At 37.9% G+C, this 23,417-nt stretch overlaps 1 protein-coding gene across 1 annotated transcript in view; it reads right to left on the bottom strand.

The window, feature by feature from the left end:
• Window positions 1-23,417, bottom strand: part of EXOC4 (exocyst complex component 4) — a 1,163,948-nt gene that overhangs the window by 609,644 nt on the left and 530,887 nt on the right. The window contains exon 10 of the mRNA XM_053716390.1: window positions 6,053-6,146. Within this exon, the coding sequence (XP_053572365.1) occupies window positions 6,053-6,146 (94 nt within the window). The remainder of the gene's footprint in view (window positions 1-6,052; window positions 6,147-23,417) is intronic.

Genomic DNA, 23,417 nt, shown 5'->3' on the forward strand with positions numbered 1-23,417 from the left:
TAAAGAAAAGAATAAAAAAAATCTGGTTACCATCACAAACTGCACACTCATCCAGACATAGCAATTAGGGAACAAGCTGCCGTTCTGAGCTACTGGGCAGCAAATTCATTGTACTCAATCAAAGAATGTTCTACAGAAAATTACCAATCAGTGTGTTGTGACAAAGAGGTTTAAAGCTCTTGCGATGACATTTATTTTCAGCATTGATAAAGTGCATCTTCCAAACCAAAGTTTAAGGTCTTTACCTTCCCTATGTAGTAAAACTTACATGGAACAATGCAAAGTTTATTAACCATTCTGTGAAAGTTCTGTCGTTTATAATCAGGATATAAACTTAATATGGCCTTTTGCAATAATGTGCCAGAAACCTGAGTATTCTGCAGCTTTTCCTGCAGTTTAAAAGAAAAACTCAGAGGTGCCCTGGAAAGTAATCTGACATGACGATGGTCATTAAACACATAAAAAGAGACAGCTCAGAGACATCTTTTTAGCCGTATTTCACCACCTTTTTACTGCTGTGAGATAAAAAAAAAAAAAAACCAATATCAAGGCCGTAAATGCTGACCATAATGAGATTCCAGCACCCATAATATGGCAGCTTGTCACTGTTGACCATCTTGAGGTCACATCAGTTGTGTGAAGTTTTGTTTGTTAGGAATAAGGCTTTAAAGAGCCCTCTCTGACATCCAAGAGGTTAACAGTGGCTTGTACCTGCAGGGGCTGATTGCCTAGTTCATCTCTGTAAGCAAGGCTCTAAAGCAGTGGTCTCAAAGTACCGGCCCCAGGGCCAAATGCGGCCCTCAAGATAATTTAATCTGGCCCTTCCTTGTTTAATAGGTAAAGCATTAATTTGGGCTGTCATTCTTTTTAGGGTTCTAAGAGGTGTAACTAGTTGATGTTCTATATAGGAACTCACAAGACAAATATAAAGACAAGCGTCCAGTGTAGACTCCCACCATGCACTGCATTGGATAAATGTCACTTTTTACATTAACTTGCTATACTTTTCCAAGATGATCACTTCACTTGGCACTCACAACACAAATATAGATAACTGTGTATGCCTATTGTGGGCTACAACTCCCACTATGCACTACTACTTGGCTAAATGTCATTTCCATTTCTTAGTATACCCCGTTCCGGAGCACTTACTCAGTTCATGCGGCATCCATAGGAGAAGAACACTTGGCCAGTGGCCCCAGATACTTTGAGTTTGATACCCCTGCTCTAAAGGATGAAGAAAGGCACAGAGAGAAGGTTCTGGCTCAGATGAACAGGAGGATTGTGAGATTAGGATGGGATGGCAGAAGCTATGACAAGAAGCATTGCAGCACAGATACCTACGTTTCAGCCATCCTGCAATACTGCCAGCAGACACTTAAAGCTCAGTGAATGGCCGTCTGGTATATTCACTAAGGGGGTAGGTGCTCTGGCAGCAGGTAAGGGATACACAAAAAAAGATTAGTTTACAATTTACTGGGGCATCTCACGTAGCCTGAAAACCGCATTACGTGACCATATTTAGAACATTTAAAAAAATCCTTATAAGCTATCTTGAACTTAAAACATGACAAGTAGAACAATGTTAAATGTATAAATATAAGGTAGACTAAGCCCCCGTTGGAGCGGTGGTGTTATTGGTACTGAGTAATGTGATGTTCAGCATATTAGTTTTTAAGTTATTGTTCCATTTTAGAGACAAATATTGTGTCTTTATACACTTACATTTATAATTATATCAACATAAATAGAGGGCTAGATTGCAAGTTGAGCGCAAAATACTACTTCTACAAAAGCGATATTTGTGTTCAATCTAGTAATACCAGAGCATGCAAATGTGCACTGCGAATACAAGTTAGATGCAATGCGAACGCCACCTCACATGCACATTGCACAGAAGCTTTGTGCTCACAAGAGAACGCGTTTTTATGTTGTCAGACACGGCGTGAGAACTAGTGCAGCAAAGGGGCTAAAGTTGCACAATGATGGGCAGCAATTTTAAACATAAATGAATAAATACATTTATATTTGTGTGTTTATATAAATACTGAACTGCTCTTAATTTTACTGAGTCATATTCGCATTAGTTTTCCTTTTCCTAGAATATTTCTTTTGGAAATCCAACCAAAACTCTCACATCTTCAAGTTCACCAAGGGTTATTAGAAAATGGAAAAAAAGAGATCATCAAAGACTCGTATGAAACTTTGAAATGAGTGACCTGTTGACAACAGTGCCTGGAGCGAGTCAGAGAATGCCACATTCTTCAAAATCAGGAGAAATTTAATTTAATTTCACCTTTCCTGCTCAACCTATGACCGTGTACTGACTCCATCAGATCAAAATAGAAGCTTAATCATTTCTCACTCTCTCTTGCTCTCTTGTCCTCTCACTGCGCTGACCTGAAAGCGCAAGCAGCTTGCTTCAGCTAAATTGCCCACTGAAAACGTGTTGCTCTGATCAATATGAGAATTCACTGCAGAGAACACGCTGTAATAAATGGGAAACCAGACTGACACTTCCATATAGCTGCGGCTAGACCAATGTTTTAATTCCTCCTGCACCGCAGTGTCACAGATGTGAAGCTACGTATGACTAGGCTTGCATTTAAATGGAAAGGATATAGAACACAATGGCATGATTACAAGTGGAGCATTGGCTAATGTTATAAATGTCCCCCAATTGTCCCCAAAATATAGTGGTGTGTAGCTTATTAAAAAATAAAAATTGTAGCATTTTTATTTTTTAATAAAATAAATGCAAGAAGCAGTGATGAGGGCCAGGGACAAAACTACAGGGGGTGCAGAGGTCGCAATTGCAACTGGGCCCCCAAGAGTGGGGGCCCAGCTTAAAAAAAAAAAAAAAACTGCCACTGCCTGCACTGATATCATGTGAGTGTGACATGATGCTTCACTAGTGTCTCTGACTACAGGGATTAGTCTTTCTGTTTTACCCATTGGTGTTTGTGTGTGTGTGTGTATGTATGTGTGTATGTGACTGTGTGTGTATTTATGCATGTGTGTGTGTGTGTATGTGACTGTGTGTGTATTTCTGCATGTATGTGTGTGTGTATGTTTGTGGAACTAGCAAATTACAGACTTTGTTAATACAGCAAGGGGGGCGGGGGTAAACAGTGTCACTATACAGTACCACTATATACAGTATGGGGGGGGGTGGACCATATCACAGACTACTGTGGTCACTTTATAAAGTACTGGGGTGGGTAGGGTCAGGCCAGCCATCTCACCAGCAGATTATAGTGAGTCAGTGACACAGTCTGTATACAGTAATGGTGGGTTAAACAGTGTCACTATATACAGTAATAGGGGGTCAGACCATCTCACAGACTGTGGGCACAGGGTACCTCCTTTTGCAGACATGTAATCTGATTCCCATTTTTTTCTGTGTTAAATGTTAAAAAAATTTTTTTTATGAAATTCCCTTTTTTTGGGGGGGGGGGGGGGGCTTCTTAGATTCTTGCACCTGGGCCCTGTGAATTCTACTTACGACCTCTGATGAGGGCTGAAGGTTGGCGGGTGTGGGGTGTTAGGACAAAAAATGGTACTGAAAAGTGCCTTTACATTGTGGTCTATGGGGACTGTGTGTTCCCAGTAAATATATATGTATATGCTTATATACATATATATGTATGTGTTAATATGTGTATATACCGTATTGTGCCGCATATAGGCCGCACCTGAATATAGGCCACACCCATTTTGAAGAAATTTAATTTTTAAAGAAAATATCTTCTTACACCTACAATACTCATAATGCAACAAAGTTCCCAAAAAGGGAGGCCCTTAAATACACATTAAGCCAACAAACACTGTGTGTATAATGGCTAAACAAGTCAGCCAATCATGCGCCCTTAGATAAGTAAAGTACCAAAAGCTAAGTTAACCAAAAGCTAAGTTAACACGCTTTCCCACAAGCTGCGGCAACTTCTGTTTAACACCCGGTGCTGGATGTGTGGCTAACCGGACAACCCGGTCCCCTAGAATTGTGTAATCCCCTTGAATGTAGCTGGGAGAGCTTCCTTTAGCAATAACTGACACCTCCATATTCGTTCTTCAGGTTACTTGGACTTCCGCACCAGGTAATGATGTCATCACTCAGCGACCAATTCAGTGGGGTAGCGGTAGTGGATCACGGTTGCATTAAGGGTAGAAACGAGTGCTCACTCCTAATGGCCAAGTCTGGATTCAAATGAAAAATTTCAAGGGAAGCACTCACTTGTTTTAAAACTTCACTTTTATTTCGCCAATTTAAAAACTGCTTACACAACAGTCCATAAAACAAGCATCATAGAAGCCCAATCAATACAGAAAGTTGCTATCTGAATCGATTGGGCTTCTATGATGCTTGTTTTATGGACTGTTGTGTAAGCAGTGTTTACTTTGGTGAAATAAAAGTGACATTTTACAACAAGTGAGTGCTCCCTTTGCAATTTTTCATTTGAATATAATACCCATAAGGCCACGGGGTGCACCGGAAGTTCGGCAGCACTGCGCATGTGTGATATTGCCGATAAGCACCCGAATATAGGCCGCACTGCAAATTTAAAGGTATAAATCAAGGGAAAAAGTGTGGCCTATATGCGGAACAATACGGTGCATATATATTTGCTGTCCATCGCTGCGCAACTTACCCCCTTCGCTGCACTAGTTTGCATTGCACCTCACTTGTAATACCAGAGAACATTTGCATGGTATTGGCTAAAATGCAAGTCTGTCAAAAGAACTGAGATAAGGAGCAGTCTGCAGAGGCTTAGATACAAGGTAATCACAGAGGTAAAAAGTATATTAATATAACCGTGTTGGTTATGCAAAACTGCGGAATGGGTAATAAAGGGATTATCTATTTAATAACAATAAAATGTTTGGTGTTTACTATCCCTTTAACAGGCCAGATTTTCAATATATCTTAACTAGAGCACAGGTGAATTAATCCGCTGATGGGTGTAAGTATCCGTGGTTACTGATCAGCGGATTGTTTCACCTGTGCTCTAGTTAAAGGACCGCTCAATGCTGTAGAATGGCATAATAAACAAGTACATAATAAAAAGACAACGATTTAACACCTACTCAGAAATAAAGCTACTGTTTATTTGAAATTCAGACAAATTCATTTTTTCTCCCATTTTACAGCCCCTTGAATCACGTGACAGACATCAGCCAATCACAGACTAGTATGTGTATACCCTGAGAGCTTGTTCGCATGCTCAGTAGGATCTTGTGCCCCAGAAAGTGTGTATTTTAAAAAGACTATGCAAGTAAATTAGAAGTGTCTTAAAACTGCATGCTCTATCTGAATCATAAAAGTTTATTTTGACGTGAGTGTCCCTTTAAGATATAATGAAAATCTGTCCTGTTAAGGGTCCTGAGGACTGGGAAACACTGGTTTAAAGTATTAGTTTTCCTGAGCAGCGTGTAGAAGAGGAGATTACCATCTCTTCTTTATAAAAGCCAATGTTCCTGTGCTGAATAATAATTGTGGGAACCAGCTGTGCACAAACCAACTTCCTCAGCTGGGCACTCTTGTGTGAAGCTCATGCTACTGGGACCGCGGCCAAGGTCCCTGCAATGCCCATAAATCAACACAAATGATGGCAGCACATTATATTTACAACATAAAAGGTCCAGAAAATGACAATGTTTTGCTATATGAACCCTTATTCATGTCTACAATGGACCTTTTTTTACTTTTATTTAACAAGCTTAAATAGTACTTTTTTTTACATACACTGCTGAAAAAATGCCGAGACTAAGAAGGAGTGTGACATTGCTTGTCAGTGAAAGGGTTAAACGCCCATTCTATGTAGCTTAGATAAACATTACATTGTAGCAGCAGAAACGCAGGATTTGATTTCTATGTTAGTTTATGACAAATATGTCCATTATTTTGCTGTCAATCAAAACACAAAGGAGAAAGCTCAAGCGCACATCCAATTTCCCTCAATCATTAGAAAATCTTCCTATTCATATGCAGTAAATCAGCCTTCATTTACATTCTGTTATAGCCTTTACTTGGTTTAAAAGGCTCAGTGCTTACCTTAGCAACGGATGGAATATAACGGTGATGTTCCTGGCTCCAGGCTTACAGACGAACCTCGACCCTCCACCTATCAGATTATCGTCATGCCCACCTATAAAGTGACATTACTTTTATTATGCATCTGAAAACCAACAGACAGGCAAAGTTAATGCATCAGTCTATACCGGGATTCGGTCTCAATTTTGGCTAAATATTTTTTAGCTCAGTTAATATTTTAATTTATTGCAAGAATAAAGAAACATCTTGAAATAAAACAGGGTTCACTGTCCCTCTTAAACAGGCTCCCAATACGCTACATATATATATATATATATATATATATATACATACACACACACACATATACAGACATACATATATTTATGTGTGTGTACGTGATTTGTAGCATGCAGCTACTTACAGACTGTGATATATACAATAAATATATATAAATACAACACGCACATTTATATATATATATATATATATATATATATATATATATATACACACACAAACATACATACAAACCTTTTTTTAAAGGGACACTGTACCCAAAAATTTTCTTTCGTGATTCAGATTAAGAATGAAATTTTAAGCAACTTTCTAATTTACTCCTATTATCAAATTTTCTTCATTCTCTTGGTATCTTTATTTGAAATGCAAGAATGTAAGTTTAGATGTCGGCCCATTTTTGGTGAACAACCTGGGTTGTCCTCGCTGATTGGTGGATAAATTCATCCACCAATAAAAAAGTGCTGTCCAGAGTACTGAAACCAAAAAAAAAGCTGAAATGCCTTCTTTTTCAAATAATGATAGCAAGAGAACGAAGAAAAATTGATAATAGGAGTAAATTAGAAAGTTGCTTAAAATTGTATGCTCTTTCTGAATTACAAAAGAAAAATTTTGGGTTCAGTGTCCCTTTAATGTAAGAAAAGATTATCCATGGGTATCAACACTGAAGAAACCTTTAAATTAAATAACAATTGCAGACAATAAAACCATGCAGCATGCTGGTATCCCAAGGCAAAATGACGCCAACTTTGTTATGAGCACCCCTACTCATACTGTCTACATTATGAAAATAGAACTAATAGGGGGCGGAGCCAACCACCCAAATGACCGGACGAGTCTCTCTATAGCTCCTGGCTTCTTGATCTAATTTTAGGGGATTATCTGACAAACACATACTTAAAATTTAATTAAAAGACCCAGAATTTTAGCAGTCTTTACAACTTCTAGAGCAGACAGGTCGCCTGGCTTGGAGACAAGATAACAACATATACAGTGGCATGTGGTAAGGCCTGTTATATCACTCTTTGGAGATCTTCCATTACCTGACTAGCAGAAGCTACGGAACTAGTCTGCCGTCTATACCCCCCTGGGGATCCCTGGTCAAGTGAGCAGCTTTCACTGATAAGACAGAAATATGGATTTAGTAGAGAGATGGGAGGAGGCCACGCTCCAACTACTCTATGGTTATGCTGAAGGCTCAGGAGAGCCTTGCCGTAGCAGAGATGATGCCCATGCAGACCCCCTACACAAAGCTGTGACATAGAGGAAGCAGCGATTGGGACACAACAAAGTACTGACCTCACTTCAAAGCAGACTCTCCTTGATCCCCATCACTCCACTGGCTATTTGGCAAGGAGCAACAGTAACGTCTTAGATATGGTCGATGCTGACACACCTAAAGATCCACAGTCATTGCTAGTCCTAACGGAGACTGACCTCCCTAACAACCCGAGATCTACATCGAAGTGCAGCGCAAATTCAGCTAAACTAGCGGCAAACATCGCCACACTGAAGCTTGACAGTTTGGAAGTTGTGGTCGTGGAACCCGGGAGATGGACTCCGGGACTTTCCTGAACTTGGATTAGACTCGTTGCAGATGGACCAGCACTCTCACTATCTATAGAACATGCAAATCATTTTGTTATCCCTCACGCGTAGAAAGAACTTGCAGCTTTACTAGACTTTTCTATTTCTGTTCTTACAGAGACTGGTAAATTTCTCATGTACTGTATATGGTCCTCTTACCGGTACCGACCTACGCTATGGGGTATACAATGACACACCATATATTTCTCCTAATAAGTGCTCCCTAATTTATTGTAATGTGACATTTCTTTTACATTTCTCTTTCTATTGTCAGTTATATACGGTAATGATCATAATCCATAACATCTATAACTATCGCCCATTCATACTACGTATTGTTAAGCATATAGTTCCTTGGCAAGTGATAATTGTTATAAACATATGGTACTGTTTCTTTCATTTTTTAGGTCAGTTGCTTGTTTGGGTCATTCTGTATACATACTCGGGCTAATGTCTATCTGCGGTTTGCACCTATTTATATAACTAATATTTTTAATATCCTAGTTCCTTTGGTAGTATCACACAGCCTATCGCCCCTAAAAGTTTCTGCATATATAGTTACAATGCTCCACAAACCCTAATAATACAGGTTTGTAGTTTAAGACACAGTACCACCTACTCACTCTACCATGAGAACCCAGATATTGGGTGTTTAGTTACGCATTAACTTATTATTCAAAACTTCAGTGTACTCTTTTTTGAATGCTGCGCTATCACTCTTATAGATACAATGGATATTAATACCTGCCATATTTATGTAATATCACTTAACATATTGCAACTCATACGCATATTATTCTGTGGGATTTTATATCACATAGCTCTACCCTTTGTATGATTATGATGGCAGTATTCTAAATGTTCCACTTATTATGTTTAATGGGGGATTCAGTTAATGGAATTAAGCTATCCTTTACTATAGGGTACAGAAGGTTAGGTATATTAGTTCATCAGTCTGCTGTAATCATCTTCTAGCGTTACTATTATGACTTTTGTTTTGGTTTTTGCATCTTGCCTACCATTAAGGTGTCTTAGATAACCTTAGTTGTATATTTATATTTGACTCCGTAATAATCACTATTTATAGACAAATGACGCTTAATAGCACTTATGTCTGCAGTGTTCTCCTGAAGTATTCTTCTGCAGTACCTACACTATTATGCAGTTCTCATGGCGGGGTCCTCTTTAGGCTAACTTAGGATGTCTTAAAGGGATACTGAGCCCAATTTTTTTCTTTTGTGATTCAGATAGAGCATGCAATTTTAAGAAACTTTCTAATTTACTCCTATTTGCAAATGTTCTTCATTCTCTTGGTATCTTTATTTGAAAAGCAAGAATGTAAGTCTAGATGCCGGCCCATTCTTGGTGAACAACCTGGGTTGTTCTTGCTGATTGGTGAATAAATTCATCCCCAATAAACAAGTGCTGTCCAGGGTTCTGGACTTTCTTGTTCAAATAAAGATAGCAAAAGAACAAAGACAAATTGATAATAGGAGTAAATTAGAAAGTTGCTTCAAATTGCATGCTCTATCTGAATCACAAAAGAAAAAATTTGGGCTCAGTATCCCTTTAAGCTAACTCCTTCAGCCCAGAACAATTATAACCTGCATAGCTGACTACTAGAGAAAGCTCTGGACACTGAGCCTTTATTATAGATTGTATTGGGGAATCATACCTTGTCCATGAGTTGTACTAATCCTCGCCCATTATCTCTAGCTGTAATCTAGTGCTACTAGTTATCTGAATATGCTCCTCTTCGTCTGACAACTCTCTTTACCTGAGTTATAAGGTGTAATTAAAATCGTTTGCATCCCTCACTATATGTAGCTATATCTGCCTAGTTAAATTTACCCTTCTAGGACACTTCGACATCTGCTTAAAGCCTATATATCAGGGTATCAAATCACACATGCCTCAACCCCAAGTGAAGATAGTTTCTATTATCTTACTACTGCCTCTTACAGCAGCTTTATATATATTTTATGGTATGGGATGTACTTCCTCACACAGCATTAGCTATACCTATAAATCTTTATTTGGCATCTTTGTATGCAGCAACCCAGGCATATTATGAGGTATTTTTGTGCTCCTATATCACAGGTCAGGATGATCCAAAACACCCTAATTACTTATATTTGGCCCTTAGTATGGAGCCAGATCTGAGAGGATCGAACTTATCAACTGACCTTTTATATACACCAGGTAATAATTCAGACGACTATGTCATATCGTTATATATTCCCTATTTGATGGTTGTGTATATTCTTTGTAATCCTACGTTTATATAAAGGGGATTTTACTAAATACTTGTTCTCCCTATTATATTTCCTATAATTGCCTAAAGACGGGTGCTAAATATAAATATAGGGCTAATTTATACTATTCTATTTTCAGTATGCCATAGTATCCTGACCCTCTATATACCATAATAATGATGACATTGGTATCCTATAGGGTGTATGTCCAGGTATTAAGAGATATATTTCTCCTTACTGTTCTACGCTAGCTTTGGTCCTGATTGAGCTCCTAGAATAGGCAGTATATTGTGCAACACTAAGTTAAATAACAATTAGCCTTTATACCCTATCATGGATACCATCTACTCCATTCCCACCCACCTGATCACTTTAAAGTTCTATTATAGACGGCTCCGCCCCTTCTCCCCCCCATTAACCCCCTCCCTTATACCATGGCCTAAGTGTGGCCATCACAAGAACCAACTCCACACATCTTGTTATCTTTGAATTAGAAGGTCATAGAGTACTCCTCCTGTGGATGTGGGGACTATCTTCTATTTAATATGATTATAAAGCCCAAAAGTGGATGCTCACCTGACTACCATAGGTCTTTCAGTTTTTGTGATCATTTGGCCCAAAAGTGGCCACCCGATTAGTCAGCCAGCTACGCTATTGTAGTATAAAATAGAGGTTTAAGAAGCCTATTTATTGTTATGCATTGTTTTGTTTTTTTCTTTTTCCCTAAAAATGTCAATGTATCTTAAACAATGCTATATATGTCTTTGATGTTACAAGGCGATTTTTGTAAATTGTTCATATCGCAAAACCTCAATAAAAAACTATTTAAAAAAAAAAAAAATAGGACATATAGGAACTAAATCACATTTGAATATATGGAATGAATATAAAGTCCCATAGACCAGAGGCCCTTCCCAATTCACTTGTAGTTTCAGGGTTTGGCTGTGGTACAAGGATGTAGTATTGTAATAAATAAATACTAAAAAAAGAATATACAATTATACATAATCTATAAAGAATTGTGTGAAAATGTTGTGATGGACACATGGAGATGGTGATGCCCAAAGCAATTTTAATAGGAACTTGTCATCAAGATGCTTAACTCAGATAAAACTGATTCTTCCAACAAAGATTTTAGCTGAAACTCATGGGTTGCGTTATTGACTGGAATAGACAAGGCAAGTTCATAAAATGTCATAACTCAACTTATTTCCACCCCTGGTGTAAAGTGTTTTGGAGTTCCTCCCATTTAAGACCTACCGCATGCATTTTTTTTCTTTTAGTAACAAACCTACACTAATTTATATTGCTTTTTTTGTCAACAGATTCAAACTATACTATTATTTTATGTATATATAATGACAATGCCAGGTCACTAGACCACCAGAGTTGCAGGGATAAGTGCAGGGGCCGTTATGAGCTCCGAAAGTGCCCCCTCCTCACCCCCCCCCCCCATGACGGTACAATCCACAATTAAGTGGTTAATCTGAGTATTGTTAAAAATATTTTCTAAATGTATATATATATATATATATATATATATAAACATTTTTATTTTTATAATTTTTTTATTTTTCATGGGATATATGATTGTTTGGTTGTGTGAACAACATAGCTGGTTATAGCAAGATCAACTATTAGGGTTTAGAATATATTGATCCTGTACCCATATGCAATTACCCTATAGCCATTTATACGTTGTTTATTTTAGAACTTGGCAAATCTTATGAGCTGCAGCTCCTACAAATGTACATCATTTTGTTTTTGGATTATTTTACATATATTCCTTCTCTTGGAAAATAAGTGACTTGATTCTCAAATCTGGTGGTTCAGAACTTCTACAGATATAAATGTCTACCACTTATTTATGAGACACGATTAGTTCAATGAACACGACTCTAAAATGTGCCAGGTGCTTGAGTGTAGAGTGTTTTGAGTAAAATGTCAGTGAGTCAGTGAAATGCATAGCTTAAAAAAAATCAGATATCAAATCATTTAGCGCTTTTGTAGTACGTGCAGATAATCAGTCTAGAACATCAAGCTTAGACATTTAGTTTATCTGGCAACAAGGTCTCTCTCAAATATTGTTTTAAATAATAAACCTATAACATTTTATGCTTTTAATTTTATACTATATTATATATTGATAGAGAGTTTGTGATGATCAGAACAATATGAGAAACTGACAAGTGTATTCTATGCAAAAAAAGAGACAAAATGACAGATAATCTTAATTCTTTAAAACCACCAAAATATGATTTTTACATTTATGGGAAACTATTATCTGTTCTATACAGATCACACAACTTGACACACCACCAGCTTTATGATTCTGTAAACTAATTATAGGGTGACAAATACATAAAGACATTGCATTTGAATAATAATAGATAGTAGACATGGTTTAGAAAGACATTACTTGATAAAAAATAATGAATGACTTTGAAATATTAATAAGGTATTCATTTGACTTTAATTTTTTATTTTTTTACCTAAAAACATGTCACAGCCATAAATGATTTAGAAGCCCATGTTATATAAAGAATTAAGCAATACTTGATGAATTCGCATTTCAACTTAATTAGAAGCTGAATATGCCAGGATATCTGGAACCACACTGCATTAGTCAAACACGGGTGTTAAAAATGTAAAATATATGCCTAGGTATATATTTGCATACAGGTAGAAATTCCTTTATCCAAACTGCTTGGGACTGAAAAAGCATTGGGATTTTGAAATATTTGGGATTTTGGAATATTTAAAACGGGACAGTTTGGAGTTGGAAGTATAAACAATATCTTATTTCATTTATTCAATATTTGCATGTCATATTACACTAATACAGTTTATACAGGTAATCTAAAGGTAGATTTATATAATGTTTAATACTTTTGTATACATAGTACAGTATAGAAAGATATTACAGTACTGTTATAAGAAATGTAATATTTGTTGTTTTATAAAAAATAAAAAAAAATTATGTAAGAACTTAGCTAATAATTTTTTTTTTTTTATATATTGGCAAGAGTCCATGAGCTAGTGACGTATGGGATATACAATCCTATCAGGAGGGGCAACGTTTCCCAAACCTCAAAATGCCTATAAACACACCCCTCACCACACCCACAATTCAGTTTAACGAATAGCCAAGTAGTGGGGTGATAAAGAAAAGAGTAAAAAGCATAAAAAAAGGAATTTTGAAATAATTGTGCTTTATACAAAAAAAATCATAATCGCCACAAAAAGGATGGGTCTCATGGACTCTTGCCTATATGAAAAAGTAATTTATCAGGTAATTTCTTACATATATTATGTTTTCTTTCATGTAATTGGCAAGAGTCCATGAGCTAGTGACGTATGGGATAGCAATACCCAAGATGTGGAACTACACAGAAAAGTCACTAGAGAGGGAAGGATAAAAAAAATAACAGCCATTTTCCTCTGAAAAAATTAATCCACAACCCAAAATATAAGTTTATTCTCATAAATGAAAAGAAAAAACTTAAACATAAGCAGAGGAATCAAACTGAAACAGCTGCCTGAAAAACTTTTCTACCAAAAACTGCTTCCGAAGAAGCAAATACATCAAAACGGTAGAATTTAGTAAATGTATGCAAAGAAGACCAAGTTGCTGCTTTGCAAATCTGATCAACTGAAGCTTCATTCTTAAAAGATCACAAAGTGGAGACTGATATAGTAGAATGAGCTGTAATTCTCTGAGGCAGGCCTGACCCGATTACAAATAAGCCTGATGAATCAAAAGCTTTAACCAAGATGCCAAGGAAATGGCAGAAGCCTTCTGACCTTTCCTAGAACCAGAAAAGATAACAAATAGACTAGAAGTCTTCCTGAAATCTTTAGTAGCTTCAACATAATATTTCAAAGCTCTTACAACATACAAAGAATGTAAGGATCTCTCCAAATAATTCTTAGGATTAGGACACAAAGAAGGAACAACAATTTCTCTATTAATGTTGTTAGAATTCACAACCTTAAGTAGTAATTTAAATGAAGTCCGCAAAACTGCCTTATCCTGATGGAAAATCAGGAAAGGAAATTCACAAGGAAGAGCAGATAATTTGGAAACTCTTCTGGCAGAAGAGATGGCCAAAAAGAACAACACTTTCCAAGAAAGTAGTTTAATGTCCAAAGAATGCATAGGCTCAAAGGGAGGAGCCTGTAAAGCCTTCAAAACCAAATTAAGGCCTAGATTTAGAGTTCGGCGGTAAAAGGGCTGTTAACGCTCCGCGGGTTTTTTTCTGGCCGCACCATAAATTTAACTCTGGTATCGAGAGTTCAAACAAATGCTGCGTTAGGCTCCAAAAAAGGAGCGTAGAGCATTTTTACCGCAAATGCAACTCTCGATACCAGAGTTGCTTACGGACGCGGCCGGCATCAAAAACGTGCTCGTGCACGATTCTCCCATAGGAAACAATGGGGCTGTTTGAGCTGAAAAAAAACCTAACACCTGCAAAAAAGCAGCGTTCAGCTCCTAACGCAGCCCCATTGTTTCCTATGGGGAAACACTTCCTACGTCTGCACCTAACACCCTAACATGTACCCCGAGTCTAAACACCCCTAACCTTACACTTATTAACTCCTAATCTGCCGCCCCCGCTATCGCTGACCCCTGCATTACACTTTTAACCCCTAATCTGCCGCTCCGTAAACCGCCGCCACCTACGTTATCCCTATGTACCCCTAATCTGCTGCCCTAACATCGCCGACCCCTATGTTATATTTATTAACCCCTAATCTGCCCCCCACAACGTCGCCGACACCTGCCTACACTTATTAACCCCTAATCTGCCGAGCGGACCTGAGCGCTACTATAATAAAGTTATTAACCCCTAATCCGCCTCACTAACCCTATCATAAATAGTATTAACCCCTAATCTGCCCTCCCTAACATCGCCGACACCTACCTTCAATTATTAACCCCTAATCTGCCGACCGGAGCTCACCGCTATTCTAATAAATGTATTAACCCCTAAAGCTAAGTCTAACCCTAACACTAACACCCCCCTAAGTTAAATATAATTTTTATCTAACAAAATAAAATAACTCTTATTAAATAAATGATTCCTATTTAAAGCTAAATACTTACCTGTAAAATAAATCCTAATATAGCTACAATATAATTTATAATTATATTATAGCTATTTTAGGATTAATATTTATTTTACAGGCAACTTTGTAATTATTTTAACCAGGTACAATAGCTATTAAATAGTTAAGAACTATTTAATAGTTACCTAGTTAAAATAATAACAAATTTACCTGTAAAATAAATCCTAACCTAAGATATAATTAAACCTAACACTACCCTATCAATAAAATAATTAAATAAACTACCTACAATTACCTACAATTAACCTAACACTACACTATCAATAAATTAATTAAACACAATTGCTACAAATAAATAAAATTAAATAAACTATCTAAAGTACAAAAAATAAAAAAGAACTAAGTTACAGAAAATAATAAAATATTTACAAAGATAAGAAAAATATTACAACAATTTTAAACTAATTACACCTACTCTAAGCCCCCTAATAAAATAACAAAGCCCCCCAAAATAAAAAATTCCCTACCCTATTCTAAAATACAAATATTACAAGCTCTTTTACCTTACCAGCCCTGAACAGGGCCCTTTGCGGGGCATGCCCCAAGAATTTCAGCTCTTTTGCCTGTAAAAAAAAACATACAATACCCCCCCCCAACATTACAACCCACCACCCACATACCCCTAATCTAACCCAAACCCCCCTTAAATAAACCTAACACTACCCCCCTGATGATCTTCCTACCTTGTCTTCACCATGCCAGGTTCACCGATCCGTCCTGGCTCCAAGATCTTCATCCAACCCAAGCGGGGGCTAGACATCCACTGAAGAAGTCCAGAAGAGGGTCCAAAGTCTTCCTCCTATCCGGCAAGAAGAGGACATCCGGACCGGCAAACATCTTCTCCAAGCGGCATCTTCTATCTTCTTCCATCCGATGACGACCGGCTCCATCTTGAAGACCTCCAGCGCGGATCCATCCTCTTCTTCCGACGACTAGACGACGAATGACGGTTCCTTTAAGGGACGTCATCCAAGATGGCGTCCCTCGAATTCCGATTGGCTGATAGGATTCTATCAGCCAATCGGAATTAAGGTAGGAATTTTCTGATTGGCTGATGGAATCAGCCAATCAGAATCAAGTTCAATCCGATTGGCTGATCCAATCAGCCAATCAGATTGAGCTCGCATTCTATTGGCTGATCGGAACAGCCAATAGAATGCGAGCTCAATCTGATTGGCTGATTGGATCAGCCAATCGGATTGAACTTGATTCTGATTGGCTGATTCCATCAGCCAATCAGAAAATTCCTACCTTAATTCCGATTGGCTGATAGAATCCTATCAGCCAATCGGAATTCGAGGGACGCCATCTTGGATGACGTCCCTTAAAGGAACCGTCATTCGTCGTCTAGTCGTCGGAAGAAGAGGATGGATCCGCGCTGGAGGTCTTCAAGATGGAGCCGGTCGTCATCGGATGGAAGAAGATAGAAGATGCCGCTTGGAGAAGATGTTTGCCGGTCCGGATGTCCTCTTCTTGCCGGATAGGAGGAAGACTTTGGACCCTCTTCTGGACTTCTTCAGTGGATGTCTAGCCCCCGCTTGGGTTGGATGAAGATCTTGGAGCCAGGACGGATCGGTGAACCTGGCATGGTGAAGACAAGGTAGGAAGATCATCAGGGGGGTAGTGTTAGGTTTATTTAAGGGGGGTTTGGGTTAGATTAGGGGTATGTGGGTGGTGGGTTGTAATGTTGGGGGGGGGTATTGTATGTTTTTTTTTACAGGCAAAAGAGCTGAAATTCTTGGGGCATGCCCCGCAAAGGGCCCTGTTCAGGGCTGGTAAGGTAAAAGAGCTTGTAATATTTGTATTTTAGAATAGGGTAGGGAATTTTTTATTTTGGGGGGCTTTGTTATTTTATTAGGGGGCTTAGAGTAGGTGTAATTAGTTTAAAATTGTTGTAATATTTTTCTTATCTTTGTAAATATTTTATTATTTTCTGTAACTTAGTTCTTTTTTATTTTTTGTACTTTAGATAGTTTATTTAATTTTATTTATTTGTAGCAATTGTGTTTAATTAATTTATTGATAGTGTAGTGTTAGGTTAATTGTAGGTAATTGTAGGTAGTTTATTTAATTATTTTATTGATAGGGTAGTGTTAGGTTTAATTATATCTTAGGTAAGGATTTATTTTACAGGTAAATTTGTTATTATTTTAACTAGGTAACTATTAAATAGTTCTTAACTATTTAATAGCTATTGTACCTGGTTAAAATAATTACAAAGTTGCCTGTAAAATAAATATTAATCCTAAAATAGCTATAATATAATTATAAATTATATTGTAGCTATATTAGGATTTATTTTACAGGTAAGTATTTAGCTTTAAATAGGAATTATTTATTTAATAAGAGTTAATTTATTTCGTTAGATAAAAATTATATTTAACTTAGGGGGGTGTTAGTGTTAGGGTTAGACTTAGCTTTAGGGGTTAATACATTTATTAGAATAGCGGTGAGCTCCGGTCGGCAGATTAGGGGTTAATAATTGAAGGTAGGTGTCGGCGATGTTAGGGAGGGCAGATTAGGGGTTAATACTATTTATGATAGGGTTAGTGAGGCGGATTAGGGGTTAATAACTTTATTATAGTAGCGCTCAGGTCCGCTCGGCAGATTAGGGGTTAATAAGTGTAGGTAGGTGTCGGCGACGTTGTGGGGGGCAGATTAGGGGTTAATAAATATAACATAGGGGTCGGCGATGTTAGGGGTAGCAGATTAGGGGTACATAGGGATAACGTAGGTGGCGGCGATTTGCGGTCGGAAGATTAGGGGTTAATTATTTTAAGTAGCTTGCGGCGACGTTGTGGGGGGCAAGTTAGGGGTTAATAGATATAATACAGGGGTCGGCGGTGTTAGGGGCAGCAGATTAGGGGTACATAAGTATAACGTAGGTGGCGGTCGGCAGATTAGGGGTTAAAATTTTTAATCGAGTGGCGGCGATGTGGGGGGACCTCGGTTTAGGGGTACATAGGTAGTTGATGGGTGTTAGTGTACTTTAGAGCACAGTAGTTAAGAGCTTTATAAACCGGCGTTAGCCAGAAAGCTCTTAACTCCTGCTATTTTCAGGCGGCTGGAATCTTGTCGTTAGAGCTCTAACGCTCACTGCAGAAACGACTCTAAATACCGGCGTTAGGAAGATCCCATTGAAAAGATAGGCTACGCAAATGGCGTAGGGGGATCTGCGGTATGGAAAAGTCGCGGCTGTAAAGTGAGCGTTAGACCCTTTAATCACTGACTCCAAATACCAGCGGGCGCCCAAAACCAGCGTTAGGAGCCTCTAACGCTGGTTTTGACGGCTACCGCCGAACTCTAAATCTAGCCGTAAGACTCCAAGGTGGAGAAATTGATTTAATGACAGGCTTGATACGGACCAAAGCCTGTACAAAACAGTGAATATCAGGAAGCTTAGCAATCTTTCTGTGAAATAGAACAGAAAGAGCAGAGATTTGTTCCTTCAAGGAACTTGCAGACAAACCTTTATCCAAAAAATCCTGAAAAAACTGTAAAATTCTAGGAATTCTAAAAGAATGCCAGGAAATCTTTTGAGAAGAACACAATGAAATAGAAGTCTTCCAAACTCGATAATAAATCTTCCTAGAAACAAATTTACGAGCCTGTAACATAGTATTAATCACTGAGTCAGAGAAATCTCTATGACTAAGCACTAGGCATTCAATTTCCATACCTTCAAATTTAATGATTTGAGATCCTGATGGAAAAACGGACCTTGAGAAAGAATGTCTGGCCAAGGTTGGCAACTGGAAATCCAAACAAGATCCGCACACCAAAACCTGTGAGACCCTGCAGGAGCTACCCACAACACAAACGATTGTTCCATGATGATCTTGGAGATTACTCTTGGAAGAAGAACTAGAGGCGGGAAAATATAAGCAGGTTGGTAACACCAAGGAACTGCTAACGCATCCACCGCCTCCGCCTGAGGATCCCTGGACCTGGACAGGTACCTGGAAAGTTTATTGTTTAGATGGGAAGCCATCAGATCTATTTCTGGAAGACCCCACATCTGAGCAATCTGAGAAAACACATCTGGATGGAACGACCACTCCCCCAGATGTAAAGTCTTACGGCTGAGATTATCTGCTTCCCAACTGTCTACACCTGGGTTATGAACCGCAGAAAATAGACAAGAGCTGGATTCCGCCCAAGCAAGTATCCGAGATACTTCTTTCATAGCTTGGAGACTGTGAGTACCACCCTGATGATTGACATATGCCACAGTTGTGAAATTGTCTGTCTGAAAACAAATTAACGGTTCTCTCTTCAACAGAGGCCAAACCTGAAAAGCCCCGAAAATAGCATGGAGTTCTAAAATATTGATTGGTAACCTCGCCTCTTGAGAGTTCCAAACCCCTTGTGCTGTCAGAGATACCCAGAGAGCTCCCTAACCTGAAAGACTTGCATCTGTTGTGATCACAGTCCAGGTTGGACGAACAAAAGAGGCCCCTTGAACATACAATGGTGATCCAACCACCAAGTCAGAGAGAGTCAAACATTGGGATTTAAGAATATTAAATGTGATATTATTGTATAATCCCTGCACCATTGATTCAGCATACAAAGCTGGAGAGGTCTCATATGAAAACGAGCAAAGGGGATTGCGTCCGATGCTGCAGTCATGAGACCTAAAACTTCCATGCACATAGCTACTAAAGAAAATGATTGAGACTGAAGGTTCCGACAAGCTGAAACCAAATGTAATCGTCTCTTGTCTGTTAGAGACAGAGTCATGGACACTGAATCTATCTGGAAACCTAAAAAGGTGTCCCTTGTCTGAGGAAACAAGGAACTTTTTGGTAAATTGATCTTCCAACCATGTCTTTGAAGAAACAACACTAATTGATTTGTGTGAGATTCGGCAGAAGGTAAAGACTGAGCTAGTACCAAGATATCGTCCAAATAAGGAAACACTGCAATACCCCGTTCTCTGATTACAGAGAGTAGGGCACCGAGAACCTTTAAAAAGATTCTTGGAGCTGTCGCTAGGCCAAATGGAAGAGCGACAAATTGGTAATGCTTGTCTAGAAAAGAGAATCTCAGAAACTGATAGTGGTCTGGATGAATCGGAATATGAAGATATGCATCCTGTAAGTCTATTGTGGACATATAATGCCCTTGTTGAACAAAAAGCAGAATAGTCTTTATAGTCACCATTTTGAAAGTTGGAACTCTTACAAAACAATTCAAAATTTTCAGATCCAGAACTGGCCTGAATGAGTTTTCTTTCTTTGGGACAATGAATAGATTTGAATAAAATCCCAGACCCTGTTCCTGAAACGGAACTGGTATGATTACCCCTGAATGCTCCAGTTCTGAAACACACTTCAGAAAAGCTTGAGCCTTTACTGGATTTGCAGGGATGCGTGAGAGAAAAAATCTTCTCACAGGAGGTCTTACTCTGAATCCTATTCGGTATCCTTGTGAGACAATACTCTGAATCCATTGATTTTGGACAGAATCTGCCCAAAAGTTTTGGAAGAATCTTAATCTGCACCCTACCAGCTGAGCTGGAATGAGGGCCGCACCTTCATGCAGACTTGGGGGCTGGCTTTGGTTTCTTAAATGGTTTGGATTTACTCCAACTTGAAGAAGGTTTCCAATTGGAACCAGATTCTTTGGGGGAAGGATTAGGTTTCTGTTCCTTATTTTGTCAAAAGGAACGAAAACAGTTAGAAGCTTTAGATTTACCCTTCTTACCCTTCAGGTCTTTTATCCTGAGGCAAAAAAAAAATTCCCTTCCCCCCCAGTGACAGTTGAAATAATAAAATCCAACTGAGAACCAAATAAATTATTACCTTAGAAAGAAAGAGATAGTAATCTAGACTAAGATACCATGTCAGCATTCCAATATTTGAGCCACAAAGCTCTTCTAGCTAAAATAGCTAAAGACATAGATTTAACATACATTTTGATAATATCAAAAATGGCATCACAGATAAAATAATTAGCATGTTGAAGCAAGCAAACAATGCTAGACAAATCAGGATCCATTTCCTGTTGCGCTAAACTTTCCAACCAAACAGTTGATGCAGCTGCAACATCAGCCATAGAAATGGCAGGCCTGAGAAGATAGCCAGAATATAAATAAGCTTTACTTAGATAAGATTCAAGTTTCCTATCTTAAGGGTCCTTAAAGGAAGTACTATCTTCCATAGGAATAGTAGTACGTTTGGCTAGAGTAGAAATAGCACCATCAATTTTGGGGATTTTTTCCCAAAACTCCAAACCAACTGCTGGCAAAGGATACAATTTTTTAAACCTTGAAGAAGGGATAAAAGAAGTACCAGGCCTATTCCATTCCTTAGAAATCATATCAGAAATAGCATCAGGAACTGGAAAAACATCTGGAGTAACCACAGGAGGTTTATAAACAGAATTTAAAAGTTTACTAGTTTTAGTATCAAGAGGACTAGTTTCCTCAATATCCAATATAATCAACACCTCTTTTAACAAGGAACGAATATACTCCATTTTAAATAAATAAGCAGATTTGTCAGTGTCAATATCTGATGAAGGATTTTCTGAATCAGATAGATCCTCATCAGATAAGGATAATTCAGTATGTTGTCGGTCATTTGAAATTTCATCAACTTTATGAGAAGTTGTAAAAGACCTTTTACGTTTATTAGAAGGCGGGATAGCAGACAAAGCCTTCTGAATCTCATCAGCAATAAAATATTTTATATTCACAGGGATATCATGTATATTAGATGTTGAAGGAACAACAGGCATTGTACTATTACTGATGGATACATTCTCTGCATGTAAAAGCTTATCATGACAACTATTACATACCACAGCTGGAGATATAATCTCCACAAATTTACAACAGATACACTTAACTTTGGTAGAACTGTTATCAGGCAGCAGGGTTCCAACAGTGGTTTCTGAGACAGGATCAGATTGAGACATCTTGCAAATGTAAGGAAACTTGGTGTCAACTAAGACGACGGGAATGACGAATTTGCGTCACCGGACGTACCTTTGTGCCAAAAAATTCTTGCTCCAAAAATGACACAATAAACATTGGCATTTTGCGACCTCGCGAGCCTAATTTTGCCTGCGAAAATTTAATAAAAAAGCAGTCAATTTGAAAAAAAGACCATACCCCAGGTAAGAAAAATATTTTCCTAAATATGCTTTTTCCCAAATATGAAACTGATAGTCTGCAAAACGAAATATACATAAACCTGACTCATGGAAAATATAAGTACAATACATATATTTAGAACTTTATATTAATACATAAAGTGTCAAACCATAGCTGAGAGTGTCTTAAGTAATGAAAACATACTTACTGAAAGACACCCTTCCACATATAGCAGATAGCCAAACCAGTACTGAAACGGTTATTAGTAGAGGTAATGGAATATGAGATAGGAGATGAATCTCTACGACCGATAACAGAATACCCATGAAAAAAACATAGAATTCAATAAATGATACTCCCTTCCCATCCCTCTGACATTCACTGTACTCAGAGGAATCTGGCTTCAAAATGCTGAGAAGCGCATATCAACGTAGAAATCAAGCACAAACTTACTTCACCACCTCCATAGGAGACAAAGTTTGTAAAACTGAATTGTGGGTGTGGTGAGGGGTGTATTTATAGGCATTTTGAGGTTTGGGAAACTTTGCTCTTCCTGGTAGGATTGTATATCCCATACGTCACTAGCTTATGGACTCTTGCCAATTACATGAAAGAAATATAGACTATTATTTGCATTTAAGAACACACACAAAAGACAAAGAAGATTAGAGAAGATTAAATTAGAATTTTTTTTTATTTTTTTATTTTTTTTTAAAAGCTTGGGTTTCAGAATGTTTGGATTTCCGAATTCCAGATTTGGGGATTTGTACCTGTATTAGATTACACACACACATTATATATATATACCACTCAAAGTTCAACTGTTTCAAATGCCAGAGTGCCTGCAATGTTAATATTCAAACAAACAAAGAAGGCTGGCACTCGCTGGTCTTCCAAACAGTGAATATTAATTAAATACAATTATAAACAAATGAACTAGCTCAACAAAGTTGTTTTTTAAGATAAAAAAATGTTAAGTAATATAATTTAGAGCTGCAACAACAAATCGTCATAA

Source organism: Bombina bombina, chromosome 6, assembly GCF_027579735.1.
Source record: "Bombina bombina isolate aBomBom1 chromosome 6, aBomBom1.pri, whole genome shotgun sequence".
Taxonomy (NCBI): domain Eukaryota; kingdom Metazoa; phylum Chordata; class Amphibia; order Anura; family Bombinatoridae; genus Bombina; species Bombina bombina.